The sequence below is a fragment of the Crotalus tigris genome, unplaced genomic scaffold (genome assembly GCF_016545835.1).
Source record: "Crotalus tigris isolate CLP2741 ecotype Arizona unplaced genomic scaffold, ASM1654583v1 scf7180000017640.1540244, whole genome shotgun sequence".
In the NCBI taxonomy this organism is placed as follows: domain Eukaryota; kingdom Metazoa; phylum Chordata; class Lepidosauria; order Squamata; family Viperidae; genus Crotalus; species Crotalus tigris.
In genome coordinates, this window is record NW_024096533.1 from 502,839 (window position 1) to 521,047 (window position 18,209).

The 18,209-nt window shown below is 42.6% G+C and overlaps 1 protein-coding gene across 5 annotated transcripts in view; it reads right to left on the reverse strand.

Annotated features, from left to right (window-relative positions):
* SLC6A5 (solute carrier family 6 member 5) overlaps positions 1–10,520 on the reverse strand; it is a 76,009-nt gene extending 65,489 nt beyond the window's left edge. For 2 of the 5 annotated variants that reach the window (XM_039335361.1, XM_039335364.1), the window contains exons 1-4: positions 10,270–10,495; positions 8,628–9,152; positions 5,505–5,646; positions 493–624 (exon numbers count right to left, since the gene is read on the reverse strand). In XM_039335361.1, the coding sequence (XP_039191295.1) occupies positions 493–624; positions 5,505–5,646; positions 8,628–9,152; positions 10,270–10,272 (802 nt within the window). In that variant the 5' untranslated portion in view covers positions 10,273–10,495. Of the gene's footprint in view, positions 1–492; positions 625–5,504; positions 5,647–8,627; positions 9,153–10,269 lie in introns of those variants that run through there. The other 3 variants (XM_039335363.1, XM_039335362.1, XM_039335365.1) reach the window with 3 other exon arrangements.
* Positions 10,521–18,209: the final 7,689 nt, after the last annotated feature.

Below are 18,209 nucleotides of genomic sequence, written 5' to 3' on the forward strand. Positions count from 1 at the left end.
AAAGGAAATACATGTTTGATTCTAGCTTGCATCAAATTGCCATTAAGTAAATCGGGATGAGTACACTGGCTGCATTGCATTTACAGTTTTAATACCATCAAAGAACCCTTGAATCTTGCTGTGCATCTTCTATCCACCCTATATATAAATATGATTAACATGGTTTGCATGGGTTTTTTTAAAAGTATGGCAAGTACTACACTGCGGTATCACATGTACTGGATTCAGTCAGAATGCTGCAGCTACACTCGCCTGCTGTGAAATGCAGTGATGGTTCGCTAAGGCAGGAGAAGTACTGCATTATTACCACATCAGTCAAAGCAAGGTCGATTCAAGGTCAAAATAAGACTGCAAAGCATCGCCCGCCCGCTGCTCTCTCACAGCGCCACCCAGAGATCAAAATCATTTCCTATCTCTTGATTAAGCTGAAGTTAATCCACAGTTTCCTAATTTCTAAAAAAGCGCAGGAAGTAATCCATTTCAAAAGCTTACCTTGTAAGGCAGGGATGGCTTTCCAGACAGACACAGGTCCCTGACTAGCAAATTGTCCCAGAGAAACTTCCAAGAGAAAGATAGGAATTCCAGCCAGAGCCAGCATTGTCAAATAGGGAATAAGAAATGCACCTAATAGGAAAAAGGACCAAGTGGGAGAAACCTTAAACACAGAAAACAAGCAATCCTCATTTCTTGTTGCTGTTTTACAAGTTTATGGAAGCTGTTTCATCTCATGAAATTTTGTGGAATTAAGGTATTTCACCTTTAATAAATTTTGCCAAATTCATACCCTGGAGCTAGGTGGAATTCCAGTTCCAATTGCCATCTACCAGTTCAGTGAAAAGATGTCAAGTTGAGGAAGCCTAAGAAGTGTACGTTCCTACCCAGTTGGGGGTGGGGCAACAAGGACGGTATATTGATCAAAAAAAGGACAAAATTCTTTGGGAATCAGAACAATAGGCATCAATGGGATTTTATCTGGCTGCCGTTAATCAATATTCTATTATTTAATAGGTTTACTTTAAATAGCATTAAATCTGGATTTTATTAATGACTAAATCTGGCTTTAAACAACGTGCCTAGCCATAATTAATGCATTCATGGTTTGTTCAATTAATTCAGTTAAGAGTTTCACATACTGTATTATCCCAGAAAATGAAATACATAGGTTGATTTCATACATGTTAAACTAAAAGGTGGTAGATTAGCTTGCAACTCAGTGCCCAGCACAAGCCCAATCACTAAACAAGACAAGGCTTACAAACTACAATGCTTAGGTTTGCTCAATATGTTACATTATGGATTAGCATAACATATGATCCAGAGTTTGTTTTTTCATCCACAGTATAAGTTTTATTTTCCTCCAGGCCAACTTGACTTTTAGGTAAAATGAGGGCAGTTGATTCAGCATGTATAGATGGGGCAAGGTATCAAGGAACTAACCTGTATGCACAATTCTTTCCTAACCCTAACCCTAATCTATAGAGAACAACATTACCCTATTGTAAGATTAAACCAGTCATATTTCTAACTCAGCGGTTCTCAACCTATGGGTCGCGACTCCATTTGGGGTGTTGGATTAGTGTTGGATTAAGCAATGAAATCCGATTATTTTCCTGGAATATGAACGGTCAGCATAAGACTAAAATGCAGGCTGATTCTGCAGTAAAATAAACTGAGATTATACGATCAAGGGGGAAATGGGCACATTAATATACTCTCATTCCAGTATAACTTGCATTCACAAAAAGGGCCAAACTTTAGTAATTTCACATAACTGAAAGCCAGTCATGGGACTAATTCTAACAATTTCTATTCTGAAAGAAAGAAAATTAATTTTTTAAAAAAATATTTAATCCCTTTATTAAATATGGTGGCAAAACATACCTAATCCTCCTCCTATTTTCCCCATAAAAATAGCCGCGTGAGCCGAATTGGGTCGAGAGAGAGAGAGAGAGAGAGAGAGAGAGAGAGAGAGAGAGAGAGAGAGAGAGAGAGAGAGAGAGAGAGAGAGAGAGAGAGAGAGAGAGAGTGACCCAGACAGCTTTCATGTCTAAGGCAGGACTAGAACTCACAGTCTCCTGGTTTCTAGCCAGGTGCTTTAGCCTTTAGATTTTATTGGATTTGTAGCCAAGAATGACAACCTTCAACAACGGCTAAACACCATTGGTAGCTTGCTGAACAGCAGTATCACAAAGAAGCAACTGCTGGTTAACTGTGTCTAAACTCCAAACAAAGCAAGGTCAGGTCCCCTTGGTACTTGGATAGGAGACCACCAAGAGATTTCAGGACCATAAGCTTAGCTCTGGGCGTCTCAACTTTGCCAACTTGAACACGGAGTTGAAATCCAGACATCTTCAAGCTGCCAAGGTTGACAAACACTGAGCTAGATAGCAAAGCCCCCCAAAAATAAACATCCCAGGAGAAGCAGTAGCCAACCATTTCAGTTCCCTTGCCAAGGAAACTACACGGATCTGCCACCCAAGCCAATTCAAGGCATCTTTAGCACGGTCACAAATAGGCTTCATCCCCCAACTAAACAGTGAAGACCCCATTCTCACGGGGAAAAACTTCACGGGGATAACTTCCCAATGATACCCCCCCCCTTCTCGACCCGACCTTCTCTAAATCAGCCACTCCCCCAATCCGCTTATCTCCCCCCCCCCCTTAGGGGTATTTACTGGGTTTCTTTCGGCGCTGCGTTCAGCAAGGAAGACGTGGCTTGCCGCCACGGCCGCCAGCCTTGCTGCAGGTGGCGCGGCTAATTCAATTAGGGCTAATCATTTTTCTCACCATCACCTACAACTGCGCCTCGGAGCTACCTGGAGTGTGACGGCAGGAAAGCCGGGGACCGGTTTAGGCAGAATCAAACAAAGCGAAGCCAAAGGGACCGAAAGCAGCGCCGCCCTAACTAACCCTCACTTTAAAACAGTGTTTCTCAACCTTGACAATTTTAAGGCATGTGGACTTCAACTCCCAGAATTCCACAGCCAGCATTGCTGGCTGTGGAATTCTGGGAGTTGAAGTCCACATGCCTTAAAATTGTCAAGGTTGAGAAACACTGCTTTAAAAGCTACCAGCTCGCTAGCAATACGGCGCTTCTCGGCGAGAGGAGAGGGACAGGAGCGCACGGCGCCTTGATCGGCTTGCGCTGCAAGCGCGCAGATTTTTGCGCACACTGCTGGCCCCGCTCAAAAGAGCGAGCCACTCTTTAGCCTTATGGGTTAGGCTTGGAGAGAGAGAGAGAGACCTCGCTTTCCTCGCGGCCAAAACAGCCGGTTTGTCTCGAGGCTACGGCGTATATACAGAGAGACTCGGACTTGGAACCTAAACTCAGGCAGCAGCGGTAAAAGATCAGCGAAACGTTTGCACGTTCGTGACCATTCGGGGTTGTGGGTTTGTTTTTGTTTTACAAACTAGGTGACCCAGGCTGAGCCTTGAATTCGAAGGGAAGCGAAGTTCGCAACAGCGCTCGCAAGTCCCTGAGTCTGGGGCCCACCCACTCCGTGCACATTGGCGTCAAGCCCCGCTAAACAAAAGAAAAGAAAAGAAAACGAATTCACTCCTGGATATCTACTGCGCCAGTTGATTCTTCGTCTATATATGATTTTCCACCAGCCCCATTAAATTAGAAATCAGTTCCCAAGGCATATTCTATTCTACAGAACCTGGACGTAGGTTTTCAGGTTTAATGCCAAGCTATATTGTATTATTTTCACTCTCTCGTTTGCTCTGTTCATAATAGAAATAAAGCCTGACAGCCTTTAATAATGACTGGAAATTGTAAAAAGAATTACTGCGGTGCAACCCTTTGTATATGTGCTCACATATACATATACAGTGGGATTTATTCCTTGCTATATATGTGCAAAATTGCATTGTTCAAGATTTTTTTTTTCCCCACATAATTTCCAAATTATCCTAGGTAACCTATTGATTAACATTTTTCTGTAGAAAACAGGAAAAACAACCCAACATTCCGCAGGAAAAAAAATGCATTATTTTCTTTCAAGGAAATCTGAAACTCTTGTGTTCATACCCCAAAACTTTTTAAAACTATAATTTATAACAACTAAAAACTACTTTTATCACAGTATATGCATTGCTTAGTATGCAAATAGCACTGACACGGATACAAGGCTACCAAACCATGATTGCAAAAAGTCAGGCAACTTCTAGATGGTAACCAAGAGTTTTCTGTATCGATAGGAAGGTGTAATTTGTTCTAATGGGAATGGACAGCATATTTACATAAATAAGTAATCCTTTATGTTTTTAGACTAAAAATATCCGTTTCTAATCTGTAATCTTTAGCTCAGGGGTTCTCAACCTTGGCAACTTTAGGACTTGTGGACTTCAACTCCCAGAATTCCTCAGCCAGCAAAGCTGGCTGAGGAATTCTGGGAGTTGAAGTCCACAAGTCTTAAAGTTGCCAAGGTTGAGAATCCCTGCTTTAGCACTTCTACTTCTGTTATTCATTAAACTTATTAAGTTTAGCAGAATTTACATTGGTTCATTCTTTACTTAAGCCCTGTCCCCTTCAATGAGGAAAAGGAAAGGGTTAAGGAGCCTAAGGGATTTTTTGCTGATCATATCAAAGTGAGAACCAACCTCCACCATCAGCTTCTCACACCCGAAAGGATGAGAGTGAGAAGTCCTTATAATTGATTTATTTTTTCTTCTCCTTGTAGAGTTTATCGCTCTGAACGGGTTCGCTGAATTAGAATTACACTGATAAAGAATCTTTCACACAGGTCCCTGGTAAGAAAGATGATACGTTTCTATTCCATGTTTGCAACGTGAATTAGAAACTCCACTTGTGTACTGGGAAAACTGCAAGGGCATTTCTCCTCTTGGTTGCTCACCCTTCAGCAATTTTGATTAAACCATAGGATGCCAAAGGGCATCTCATCTGCATTTCACTGGTTTTAACTTTAAATGTTTACATTTTAAAACCAGTTAGTGCGTGATGGCTATCATTACAATGGAAAGACATGGGTCTATTTACTGCCTTGGTTGCTCCAAAGCAGCACTCGTAGGGAGAGGGACAACGTTTGTGAGTCTTCCCTCAAAAGTCATTGTAGCCCCACCTGCTTGACTGGATGGCAGCACTGAGTGGACTTTGGCTGCCGAGTGGATTTTGGTTGGACAACTGCTGGGAATTCCAAGACAGATCCTGACCTCATCAGGAGTTTCCTTTACCTACCTTTATAGTGCCACCCAATCATCTTTGTGGAACTATAAACCATTCTTCATTGCTGAGACATTGTCCCTTTGTTGAATGACGCTATAAATTCCTCAAGAGGAAACGGCCAATCCCTTTTTCCCTCTCCCGACCCCCTCCCAACCCCCTCCCAAGTTAATTTGCTGACTGCAAACCCAATCTAAAAAAAATAGTGAAACTAATGAGTTTGGATTCAAGCCAATCCTCCCACCAGTTGAGATTCAACTGACTTTGAGGGTTATGCCCTTTTGAGCTGCACGAGGTAAAAAGAGTGGAAAATCCATACCTCCCCCATTCTTAAAGGCCAGGTACGGGAACCTCCAGACATTGCCCAGCCCTACTGCATAACCCACCATGGAGAGGATGAAGTCCAGCTTGCTAGACCAATTGCCCCGGGCTTTATTTTCATCTCCTTCATCGTCCTCCTGCTGCAGAGAGATAATAATAATAATAATAATAATAATAATAATAATAATAATAATAATAAACTACAATTACATTGACTCAAGAAACAGCTATCGGAAATCCTTCCCAAGTGATATAAATAAACATCTCTTATGGTTCCATGGCTGCATTCAAACAACTGACTAGCCCTAACTCATGATTAATTGGACTGAACTAACCTAACTGTTTAGCTTGGCACATCTTTCTGGGTTATGAATCGACCAACCTAGTGTGTTCTGGTGTTCTGACAGTTGACACAGAGATAAATATGTTGGGAAAGAGTGGAGCCAATCATTCTGAAGAGTTGGCTATCATCCGTTTTGCTAAAACTGTGGAGACTTGGGTATAAATCATGATTTGGTCATGCTCAAAAAATTAAAGATTCTCACAGGTTGATGCAGAGTGCCAAACACCAGGCTACATGGAATTACTATATCCTGATGTTTTGGGCTACATATTGTATCTGGTTTGTTGAAACCCACTAGCCAGCACAGCCTCAGTTGGACATCCCCATAAGAGTCTCCCTTCAGAAAAGAAAAGCATTGAAATGAATGGGCATAAATGTTCTTTTAACCAACTCCCTGGCCTTCACAGGGTATATGAAACTGTAAGTAGGTTGGTGGGGTTCTTGGCATAATTCTGCCAAAGTGCTTGCTCAGTTTCTGTTTTTAAAGCCTGTGCACAGGGCCAATGGCTTGTCCTCTGGTTTAAGTAAATCAAGAGAAGGTAAACTAAATCATATTTGCTGTACACGTCAAGAGAACTTGGCTTCGAAACGGTAAATCCTGCAGACAGTGAGGGTCAGGAGTTGGGCTTATTGGATTCTCCAAAGATAAACTTTAAACTGGTGGGGGGAGGGGGCAAAGAGAACAGCTTGGCAGTTTTCCAGGGTGCTTTTGATAAGCAGCAGGGGTTCAAGTTGCAACCTATATTGGGAAAAACCCTGCAGGAATTCTGCTCATTGACTTCCAAACAAGGCACGCTGCCTGCTGGCTCTCTGGAGTCTGTAAATATGGTATGACCCCGGGAGATTCCCCTAATTCAGCGGAAATGTGAACATTCCTTTCTGATTTTTCTTCACTGATTTAGAATCCTCTTAGTTAAGGTTCTTGAGAGCATCATTTTTGAGAACGATGCTTTTAATCTTAGAACTTCATCCGGGAGGTTAAATCAGCAACCTCTATTAACTGAAGGGCATGTGTCCCATTCGATAACAACCAGGTGAGGGGCAAAGAAGCTGCTTTGTTTGCTAAGACCCTGAAATGAGAAAATCACCACGGAAGATATTTCTCCTCCTCTCAATCATGAGAGGAAAATAGCCAACAAGCACTGGGAGGTTAAAGAGAAGCCAGGGGAGAGGGTTACAGTTCCTTCCCAGATATTTATTGAAAGAAAATATTCCTCCTGGAGAAAAAAGTTTTCCTTATCCTATTCCTTCTGAGCCTGTATTTCCCTATCTTGCAGACCATCAGTGTTCTGATTTGTCCACAAATAGCACCTAACTTTAGTCTGGCCAGAGATGAGCTCCACTTCGTTGTCTTCAAGGCACTTGGCCAGGGGTAGGCAACCTTGGCTCTTTTATGACTGGTGGACTTCAACTCCCAGAATTCCTGAGCCAGCATAGCTGGCTCAGGAATTCTGGGAGTTGAAGTCCACCAGTCATAAAAGAGCCAAGGTTGCCTACCCCTGCACTTGGCTTTCTCCCTGAAAAAAGCAGAGCCGGCCCTAAATACTAGCCCCCCACCCACCCTCAACTGTTCAAAACTTATGCCTTTCCACTTAACTTGCTCCCGAAGGCCGGAAGGAGAAAATCCTCACGACCAGTTCTGGGCAAAGATCAGAAGGTAAATGGAGACTTTCTCTTTCTTAAGGTCAGGGAGGGATCGGACTACAACCTCCATCACTGCCAGCCAATGGAGGAGGTTCCGACGTGAGACGGTTTGAGCGGAACGCCTCCGCAGCTCTTTTGCTTCCTACGCGCCGGAGCTCCCGCTGCTCCGAGAAGGGATCAGGTGCTCCGCAGTGGCGGCCGGAAGCCCTATTTTTACAGCCCGCCGCAGCGCCGGAGCCTTTGCGCGCTGACTGACTCCGAGTAACGATTAAACTGTCTTGAGCTGAAGTGATTGATCGCTTAGCTTGGCCACTGGGGCTTCAGGAGGCGGGCTGGTCCCCGTAGGCTCTTTGGTTGGGTAGTTTTTCCGATTGTGCACCGGTCAGGGGCCAGGCAGGCCGACGGACAAGCAGAATCCCAAAGGGTGACCTGCCCGACCCGGCTTTCGCTTGGTTTTACCGGCAGCTTTCCAAGAAAAGCAGCGCAATCCTGGAACAGTGAAGGCGGCATGGTGGCAAACACTTCTTGGAGTTAATTTCCCCGAAGACGCTACTCTATAATCGCTTGTTCCCATTGCTGGGCTGGCACTTTTAACCAAGTTTAGCAACTCACCCGATGGCTTGGCACGCTGTATGAAGCCAGAGCTCTCCGGTTCAAGCCACCCTTTAACCTTGAACCCTACAGGGTGACTTTGAGCCAGCCGCCTCCTCCCAATCTAGTTTATGTGGCTATTACGAGCCTAAAATACACCACCTGAAACGTCTTTTACGGGCCACCTTATGAAGATTTTACCTTTTCCCTGAACAGCAGCGCCTGCTGCCTTTTCCCTTCTTGCACTGGAAGAGGCACGGAAGAATCTAGCCTTGATTTTCTTTTTCAGGGTCGCTCCTCGCCTATCTCAATTTTGAATTGTTTTAAACCAGCCTGTCCCGAATTGGGAAATGTTGGCCTGCACATCTCCTAAGTCCCAGAACGCAGTTTGGCAATGATGGTAGCCAAGATCTTCTGGAGTTAAAGGGCCGGGTGGTTTCAAGGATTTAAGGATTTAAGGGAGAGATGATTTTTGCGGTGTCAGGACCTAAATTCTGAAAGAGACAGAGCAGGATACATGGGATGGGGGAGGGGACCACTCACCTCAGTGATGGTGCCAGGCAGAACAGATGCGATTCCATCTGTGCCCAACACCACGGTACTCTGGCTCATGTTCACCCAGCCGGCCTTGGTATTGTTTGGCTCCAGCACGCTCTTACCAAGACTTTGATTAGCCGGCCCAACCGCGCTTTGCAAGGGAACGATTTTGCAGGGGGCAATGTTAGCTGGTGCGGCATTCCCTGCGCAGGGGGCATTCTTGAGCGTGCAAGGATCGGGGGGATCTTGGTCGGCTGGGGGGTTGCCTTGTGCCGAGGCGATTTTGCCGATCCCAACTTTGGTGCGCTCGGTCTTTTTGGGTTGCCCTTCGTCGGAGGGCAAAGAGTGGCTGTCGCCTGAGAGAGCTGAGGCCATTTTAGCCAGCTGAGGTGGGACTTGGGACTGGAAGTTCTGCGGCTGTTCGGTTTCGGGACTGTTTCTGTGGATTCTTGCCCTCTCCAGTGGCCCAGGGGCGACCACGTCAGGGCTCTGAACCAGCTGCTCGCTCATCTCCTTGGGATAGGCGTAATCCTGCAAAAGTAGAGGGACAATAAGAAAGAAGAAACGAACGGCTGCCTTCCTTCGGCTCCGTTCCTCGAAGAAGGTTTCTTGAACGTTGAGAATTCTTATGAAGGTTGCGCTGCTTAAGGCATCAGGGAGACGCTGCAGCAGATTCCATTTCACACTCTAACCTAAAATCGTTTCTTCCCCCGCAGACCCACATTTCCAGCGTAGGAAACAACATCGCCCCCAGCTCTCTCTTTGCAAACCTTCTTTATTTTCTCCTCACGACTGAAAGATGTTCCCCGCTCCTTGCACCATTGTAGGGAAAAAAATATCTTTAATTTTACGCCTCATTTCCTTTCTGTCTTCAACAGTGCATACTAGCTTTGAGCTGGAGGGGGGGAGGGAGAGTTAAAGCCGAACTACCCTACATGCAGCTAGCCACGTATAGAGAAATTCAATAACACTGGTTTCTAAATATTCCCAACCTTGACCTCCCCTCCGTACTACTACCGGTGGGGGAGGAGCACAAGAAGCATAAAAACCCTGAATTATATTTTCTCACATCCCGTTACTCCAAACAGACTGTAATTTAATGCGATTTATTTCTCAGTAGGTATTCCGAGAATCTCAACCTGGGTAAGAAGAGGATTGCATGTGTAGAGTTATAAAATTTAACCACATTCTCCAATCTGTACTTTGACTGTCTGCCCCAGTAGACAATTTTAGTCTACACATAAATCATTGCAGCTCTGTAACATTTTCCTCAGAAACATTTTTGCTGTAGAGAAAAAAAAATTCTTTTGAAAAGCGAATGTAAAGGCAGAAGACACATTCTTCCCAATTTTGAATCGACCCCTCCCTCCAAAGAAACTCACACAGTCGGCAAACGCAGATCCAGAAAGTAGCAGATACTAAACGACGTTCCTACATAACATCTTCAGAGAAATATGGAGTTTCAGGACCCTGGACAGTGCTCACACGCTGACTCCCGACCAAGTACATTTTTCTAAGCCTTGATTTCTAACTACTTTTAACCCCAAAACAATACGGAACCACCGGCAAGATTAAAAAGTAAAATACCGTTTTCTCCCAATCCGAAGCTCCAAAAAGAAAAGAAGGATGAAAAATAAAGCCCACTTACCATATTTACAATAGCATCGGACAAAATCTTGTAGAGATAGAAGGCTGCAGGAGCTGGGGCGAAAAGGGTGGAGTGAATTTTGCTCCGTTAAGAGCAAAGCTTTCTATAGCTCCGTGAGAAAGACTGGGTTTGCGTCAGTGCATAGCAAGGTACCCTTCCTATGACATTTTTGTGATAATAAGAGTTTGATAAATCATTACCCTCGGATTCGAATTTTTAAAGCGGCAACAGGAACAGGCGCGCAAGCTAGCTGTCAGTCAGGCGGCAGTTGGGATGGCGTGCTTGGTGTGACTCAGGGGGAAGGAGGGGAGGGGAGGGGGGGTGAGAGTTTGCTAAGCCAAACCCAGCGAAAACCGTGTGCGCGCGTGTGTGGTTAATTAGAAAAAGAACATGTGAGAAACACGTCCTATTGCACCCAACGCGCAAACAGGGGCGACAGAAGTCTTCTCCCTCGTTAACGCACAACTCCTGCCTCCAGTCAGTAGCTCCTCTACCGCCCCTCCGAAAGACGCGGTTCACCGCCTTTTCCTGCCTTTCATCTGTCAGCAGCGGCATTTGAATTTAATGTCACGATTCTTCTGGAAAGTGAACGGAAAAGATTTCCCCCTTCCTGGACCTTTGTCCGCCAAAAACGCAGCGGGAGACCCAACGCCTTAGACGAAATTCACCGCCTGCCCAGAGAAATATTTATTTTCATCGAGATTATTTTTAGTACATAGAGGTGTCAGGAGAAATATTCCTCCCAACTCGCACACGCACAGACGAACCCGGGCGCACACGCATACACACACACACTGCTGAGTGAAGATTTTCAAAGACTGAAATCCTAAATCCTTTCTTTAAAAGAACAAACTAGTATTGGATTACCCCATTAAAAAGTTAAAGTGATGTTGGGGTTGAATTTGCTATGTGGTGTTAGGAAGCTTGACATCACATGACCAGCCTTCCCCAACATTCTCTCAAATTGAGTTGGGACCAAAAATGCCCAGCCTGCATACCCTGGGGAGTATCTTTAAGTATCTTTAAGCAAGATTTCTTCATGGACTCACAGGTTATATAGATGTGTAAGTAAACCAGACAATAACAGCAAACAAAGCAACTGTAATCTCTGCATGATACCGAGACTTGATAATCCAAGACAGATGCTGTAGGTCCGAGGAGATCCCTAGGAGAGCCTTGAAATTGAACATCCATTAGGAAACTGTGATTAACAGTAGCACGAACTCTGATTGTAAATTTCTGTGCAATATACAGTAAAATCGCTAACAAACGGTTAGCTTAAGAACTAGAACTATAAGCTTGATTGAGCACAAGTTGACTTCAGTGGGACGATTCTGCTTATTTCAATGGGATAAGAAATATGCATTTGTGTCTGTGTTATTTGTGTTCCATACATTAAGTGAATACTGGTTTTTGTGTATTTTAAAAATGCACATGCGATGTGTTTTAAACAACCAAGCACCTTTCAGATTTACAGATGTTTTTTAGACAAGGAGAGAAATGTGATTGGATAGTTTATGCGGAACTTCCAACAAGCCTATTTACTAGAACGAGGTAGCTCCTTAGATAATTCATAGACTTTATAGTTTGTCACCTCTCTATATGAGATTCAAGGAGTGAGTTTGTTTTATGAGTACTCATTATAACTCCTCAATCACAAAGGCTACTTTATGAAACAATTACAAAAATTGTATAATGAAGCATTTAGATTCACTTTATCCAGTACTCATTTTCACTACCTGGAAATGGGTATATCAAATTTCTTCTCCTAGTCCACATCTTCTTTGAAAACAAACCCACTTTGGAGTAACAGAGCAGGACCTGCTTAGGAGGGACTTAAGATGATGATGATATCATGAAATAACATTTGTAGTTTTAAAAATGTACAAGTGTATATATTAAACACTATGAAGGTAAGGAAAATAACTACACTCTTTTATCTTTTTTTTTAATTGTTAAAATGAATATCCACTAAGTTAAACTCCATATTCACTTAGTTAGAAATTATTTCAGAAGGAAGGGCATAACGTATCCAGAGAGGGGAGTGTTGGAATATGGACTTTTGCAAATGCATTCTATTGACCTTACTCTGTCTGTCTGTCTATCTATCTGTCTGTCCGTACATTCATCCATCCAACTTATATAGCCTCCCATCTCACAGCTGATGACTCTGGGTGGCACGTAACAAAAATAAAACAATAAATATATAAAATCATCCTTACAAATATTAAAAACATTCTTTAAAAACTATAATGTATTAAATATACTCTGAATTAGTTTTATATTTATTTGATTGTTCATAGAAGTCACTTATCTTATGCATAATAATTTTAGCTGGATCACAAGAACAATCAATAAAACTAGGAAAGTAAACAATTGTGGCTTAACATTCTTTCAAAATAAGAATATTTCAGAGTTTTGAGCCTGAATGAAATTGTAAGAATGGGGTGAGGGAGGAGAACCCTTCGTAGCTCTGCCTATCTCTTAGCATCCTCACTTTCCCCCAAGGGTAGAGCAATTTCTTTACATACAGGAGCTAAACAAAACGTGACAAGTCACCAATCCAAAAACACAAATTTTGTTGGAAGGATCATTTATAAAAAGAAAACAAAATGTGCTGATGTGTCTCATTCTATAATATATAGGATAGGACCGATTCATAAACTCTATAATAATGAATTTTACACCTGCTCATCTTCTTCAATGGCAAGGAATTTAGTTAGTTGTTCGTTTTCTTCAGTTCAGGCATTGGAATCTGTTTTTGTTGTTGCCCTTGTCCTAAAATTCTAATGTAATGACAGCCAAATAAATGATGCATCTTATTTTTTAAAAAAATCGCAAACTAATGACATTGGTTTCGTGAACAATTCGTTTCAGGCATCTGATGAAGTGGCTCGTGATCCATAAAAGCTGAACTGCTAAGCTTTTAAAGTGCACAAGGCTTTCTGGTGGTTTTTGGATTAACCAAAGTTAATTCCAGAGACCCCGATAATCCAAAAGAATATATAAATTAACTACTGAACTAAAAATCAATTGCAAAATGTTTTTTCCCAAGGGCATCGTCTTTTTTTTTTTTTACACACCCAAGAGAGAGCGTTAATTTTGTATTTGCAAGCCTCTGCACATTTACTCAGGAAGACGCTCCATTCAGTAGAATGGGACTTATTGCTGACTGACCATTCACAGAACTGCTTGGAGGCTTAATTTAAAAATAAGGCAGAATTTATTTTCCTAGGCAAGGTGACATCAACACGAATTTAGTTAGCTCTTTCCGTCACACTGCCCATCTATTTATAGTCAGAAAGTCCAAGCCCACCAATATATACGGGCTGCAAATTAAACCCAAGGCGAAGAGTGCTTCCTAAATAGAGGTGAAAAAACATCATTATCATCGTTATCGCTGAAATATTGTTTTCTATTGTCATCCAATTGTGGAATCTGTTCATCTAAGTTAAGAAACAATAAATTCTGAAGATTCTTGTAAAAGAAACAACAAAACACTCTCTTCTTCCTTTCAATCTCTGAGATGTCCTCGTGGCTACCAGTTCACATTGATTGAAGTGGTCATTTTCATTTTCCATGACCTTCTTGATTTGGAGGCCCGTTATATAAATATAAAGGCTGGCAAAGGCTTTTTTTTTTTTTAAACCCTCTCCACAACCTTTCCGGAGATTTATCCCTCCCCCATTTTAAACCTTTCTTCCTTTTGAGGGCAAAAAGGGCGGGCATCTGTGCTGCGAAGAGGGGCGGAGGGGGGGTCTCGAACTCGCGTCATCCCTGCCAGCTCCTGAGCTATGCTTCAGAGCCAAGAAGGCTGGAAGGTGGCTTAAAGCCTTTGGCGGATCTGCGCAAAGCTGCGTATCAAGCAAAAGAGGAATGACTTCTCCGGACCTGAGCACTTTTCGCCCAGGTCTAGGACTTTGCTGTGGGGCCTGGCTCGGAGGCGGCGCGGGGATGAAGCGGCTGGCGCAGCAGTGACTCAGAATCCTGCGGCTGGAACGAGGAGGGCGCGTGAAGTTTGAAAGCGCAAAACTCCCGCGCCGAATCCACCACGCCGGCAGGGAAGCTGGCGCTCCTGCCTGGGCGCCACACAGGCAGAGGAGCAGTAAGAGAAGCGCGGGGAAAGAAGGGATTTCGGTCGGCACTCCCGAGCTTCCTGCAAACCGTCCTCTCGCCCCCCCCCCCCCGCCGAGTCCTCCTGCACTTTTTCTCCTCGAAGATGGACGATCAGGGGGCGGGCGCATGCTCTTTGGCGCGCTCTGGAAAGGGACGGGTGGGGGAGCAGACTGACTAGCTCTGATTTAGGGTTTAGTAGTCCCATCTGCGAAAGGGTTGTCTCTCCAGTTTTTGATTGGGGGGCGGGGGGGCGGGTATCGTCAACTGCAAGGCTATAAGACTAACATGAGACAGTAGAATAGAAAAGGGACGGTCATTCCACATTCTCCCGGTGGGGGATCTGCACCATAGCAGGGCCTTTTTGCTGTTTCAGCAGCAGTGACCTTGCATGTGCTGTGAAAGACGCCTGGTGTCTGCAGTGCTCTTGGCAATAGAAAAATAGGCGCCTCCTGTTGAAAGGTGCAAATGCTCTTTAGAGAGAGGTGGGCATGCACAGAGAGAGATGCCCTGCATTTCATCCAAAAATATTCCTCTTGAGTGTTATGTTAGAGACACACAAGTTGGATCCCAGACAGCCCTCAGAGCACTTTCCTAAATTGCCATGAGTTATATAACCACTGTTAAATGGAGAAAAATATCAAATGGCAATTTATCACATTAATCGTTTTGTTTAAATAAGCTTAGTTGGGGATGGGGTTGGATTGATCGTGCTCATTTGTTGAACTGCAAGTTGATATAGCCTCTGGTTTTATGGTAGGAAGCAAGTTCAGCTCCCATCAGAAAAAGGGAGAATCTAAAAATAAGGTCTAAGGTTTATTGTTATAATTTGTGCTTTTGTCTCCTGGTGCCTGCTGTGTGGGCAAGTCCTTGTGGTTTCCTAGGCAACTTTTCTGTAAATGGTTTGCCCTTAACATTTAGATTAGGACTCCAGGTTTTGCTTCTTGATTTATAGCCTTGACTTACCCGGAACTCTGGACAAGAGCTTTCGTCTAAATATAGCTTTGCTAAAAATGATGTGGACATGAGCAGAGATGCTTGGAAGGGAAAAATTGGAAAGGTAGACTATGATAGAAGCATATCCCATCTTCAAAGGACAGAATTAAAGAGAATGACCAGAATTTCATGTGTAGGTGGAGATTTTCATGGAACTTAAACCTCATCGAATAACTGATCCAATCAACCCCCCCATTTCACATATTCTGTCCCCCCCTCCACAGATCCTAACTCTAATACCAACTCTAAAAGCTGTAGAAATAGTAGAAATTAACCAAATGTCTCCTGTTTGTTCTAAGGTTACAAATAAAAATCAAACTTTGTGACAATATTTGCTTATTAAAGCAAGAGAAAGAGAAGCATGGAGTTGGAGGCATATAAATGTAATAAATTATATTATAATTATTAAAAGTATCAACTGATGCATCAGACAAGTTTTGAGGAGAGACTGTCATTAATTGTTTAAGATAGATATTTAAACCAGGAGGAGTCAGCATATTTGAAAATTTGCACCTCATCTATACATTATTCACCAGAGATCTACTGGACATCATTGGTGATTAGATGAGTCAGGCTTTTTGCTGAAATCCAACCTGCCATAGGAACTCATTGGCCGAAGGAAGCAAGGTTGCCTCCAACCGTACATGGTGTGAATCCTGCATTGTTTCTTTCTGAAACTTTGATAATTGATTCTCATATTGTTTTGGCTTTGCTTTAAGTGATACTTGTTTTGCTTTTAAACATTTTTTTCCTTTTGTAGTCATTGTGCATGTGTTAAAGTTTCAGAGCCATGCATCTTTTTTTATGCCCTGCTTGGTGACCTGGAAAGTTTCAATATTATTAGCAAAGGCCAAAATTGTGAGCTCCCCCCCCTGCTTTGGGTGGTCTTAAAAGGGCTTAAGCCATACTGATAACTTCTCTATCCCACTATGGGAATTTTAAGTAGTCAGTATTATCTCTCTTTCCAGTCACTTGATTGAAGTCTAGAAGTCAGTTTTATCTTCTCTGAAGGCTGCAAATGGGATAATGGGTATGCATTTTAGATTTCCCACCTTTACTTTAAATGATTCATTGTTCAGAATAAAGGATGTATAAATGCTTTAAAATATAATAAATTGGTCTGATGGGAATAAGGGCGGAGTGGATCTCTGAAATATTTCTGGTGCTCTGTGTGTGTGCGTGTGTGTGTGTGTGTGCACGCGCACACACTTCTTCCAGGGTTCTGTTTTTATTTTTAAAAATCTTGAGATGTATCAAAGGTCTCTAGCTAATGGGTGAGCGTAAAATATAGAAATAAATAAAATCATGTTTCAGAAGGCAGCCACTCCATCAGACTATGTCACATGTATAGCACAAAGAAATATACAGAGCTAAAGTTGCCCCAAATGTGATCAGAAGGCTATCCAGGCTGTTCGTTCAATTCACAATGCAATTCACAACAGAGCTTATCCTACGCAGAGCCCTGACCTGGCGCTGGCTTCAGTTATATGAATCGTGTGCACTGTAATCATTTATACTCACCCTCTTCATGAGTGAGCATGAGAGATAAATGTATATTTGTTATTCCCTCCTTCTGACCTCTTTCTATTCTTTTTCTTTCTCTCTCTCTCCCAGTCTCTTTCTCCTCTCCATCACACCCTCCCCCCCCCCCCCAAGCAGTGCATGCACACTCTTTAAAAAAGGAAACAGATCCCTCTGGAGTGATTCCCTATTTTTGGGCCTCCTGTTTGCAGTGGATAATCATTTTCCCTACGCTGAAGCAGAACTGATTGTAAATTTGCATCTATCACTGCAGCAGCCATTGAGACTGAATTAACAAGTCACTACAGCCTTAATTACTTTGTCAAAGATGAAAAATTGTAATTGATCTTGTCCTGGATCAGTTCACATCTCCCCCTCCCATCCATCCCCTCACTCCAGGCCCTCACTGATAAGCAAATAAATAAATAAATTTGGAATAAAATAAATAAATACCTATCAGGGAAACCTAGGGAAAGGGTAATAAAAAGGCATTACAAGCAATTGTAGGGCTACTCTGGAGGGTGAGGGGACAGGAGATAGGATCACTAACAGTGAGATACTAGAATAAGAAGCATAATCCATGATTATAGATACATAGTCTTCTGGTTAGTATTTGTCTTGAGTTATTGTTCTGACATTGTCTAGGTGGCACACCTGCCCTATAATTTTTTTGGCACAAATGTGTTGTTTTTGATAATCTGAAATGAGTTTGCAAAGAAGTTTTTCTGCTTTAAAATAGACATTTGTTATTTGATTCTTTTCTCCATGAGAGAATTACTGAACTGGGATAGTCAAAACATTTCTCTCTCACACACACACAGAGATGGGAGGGGGGGGAGAGAGAGAGAGAGAAAGATAAAGGCATTTTACCAGTATCTTAATCTAGGTGGGCATAATTGTCTACTATGAAGGACAGATGCAAATTAGGTGCACATTTTAGTATCTAGATGTGGAAAACATATTTAAAAATGGGACATCTCAACTATTTCCACTGCATTTTGCTTTAATAGTTAAATGGTCAACTGTGTAAAATAAACATCCTTTTTAAATGCAGACTTTTATCTCCACTCAGCTAAAATCCCCAGTGTTCTGAATTTGATTAAAAATAAACACTATAATACTTAACTTTCTCACTGGTATTTAATATTTGCCAGCCAAGATGAAGAATAGCAGTTTATCTTTGAACAGGAAGAATAAAGCATAATGTATTCAGGGACAATTCCTGCTGATAACCTTGTTTATTTTACTATATGAATTTGTGGGGAAGGGTATAGTAATATTTCACTAACTATTTGCAGTTTATACTTCTA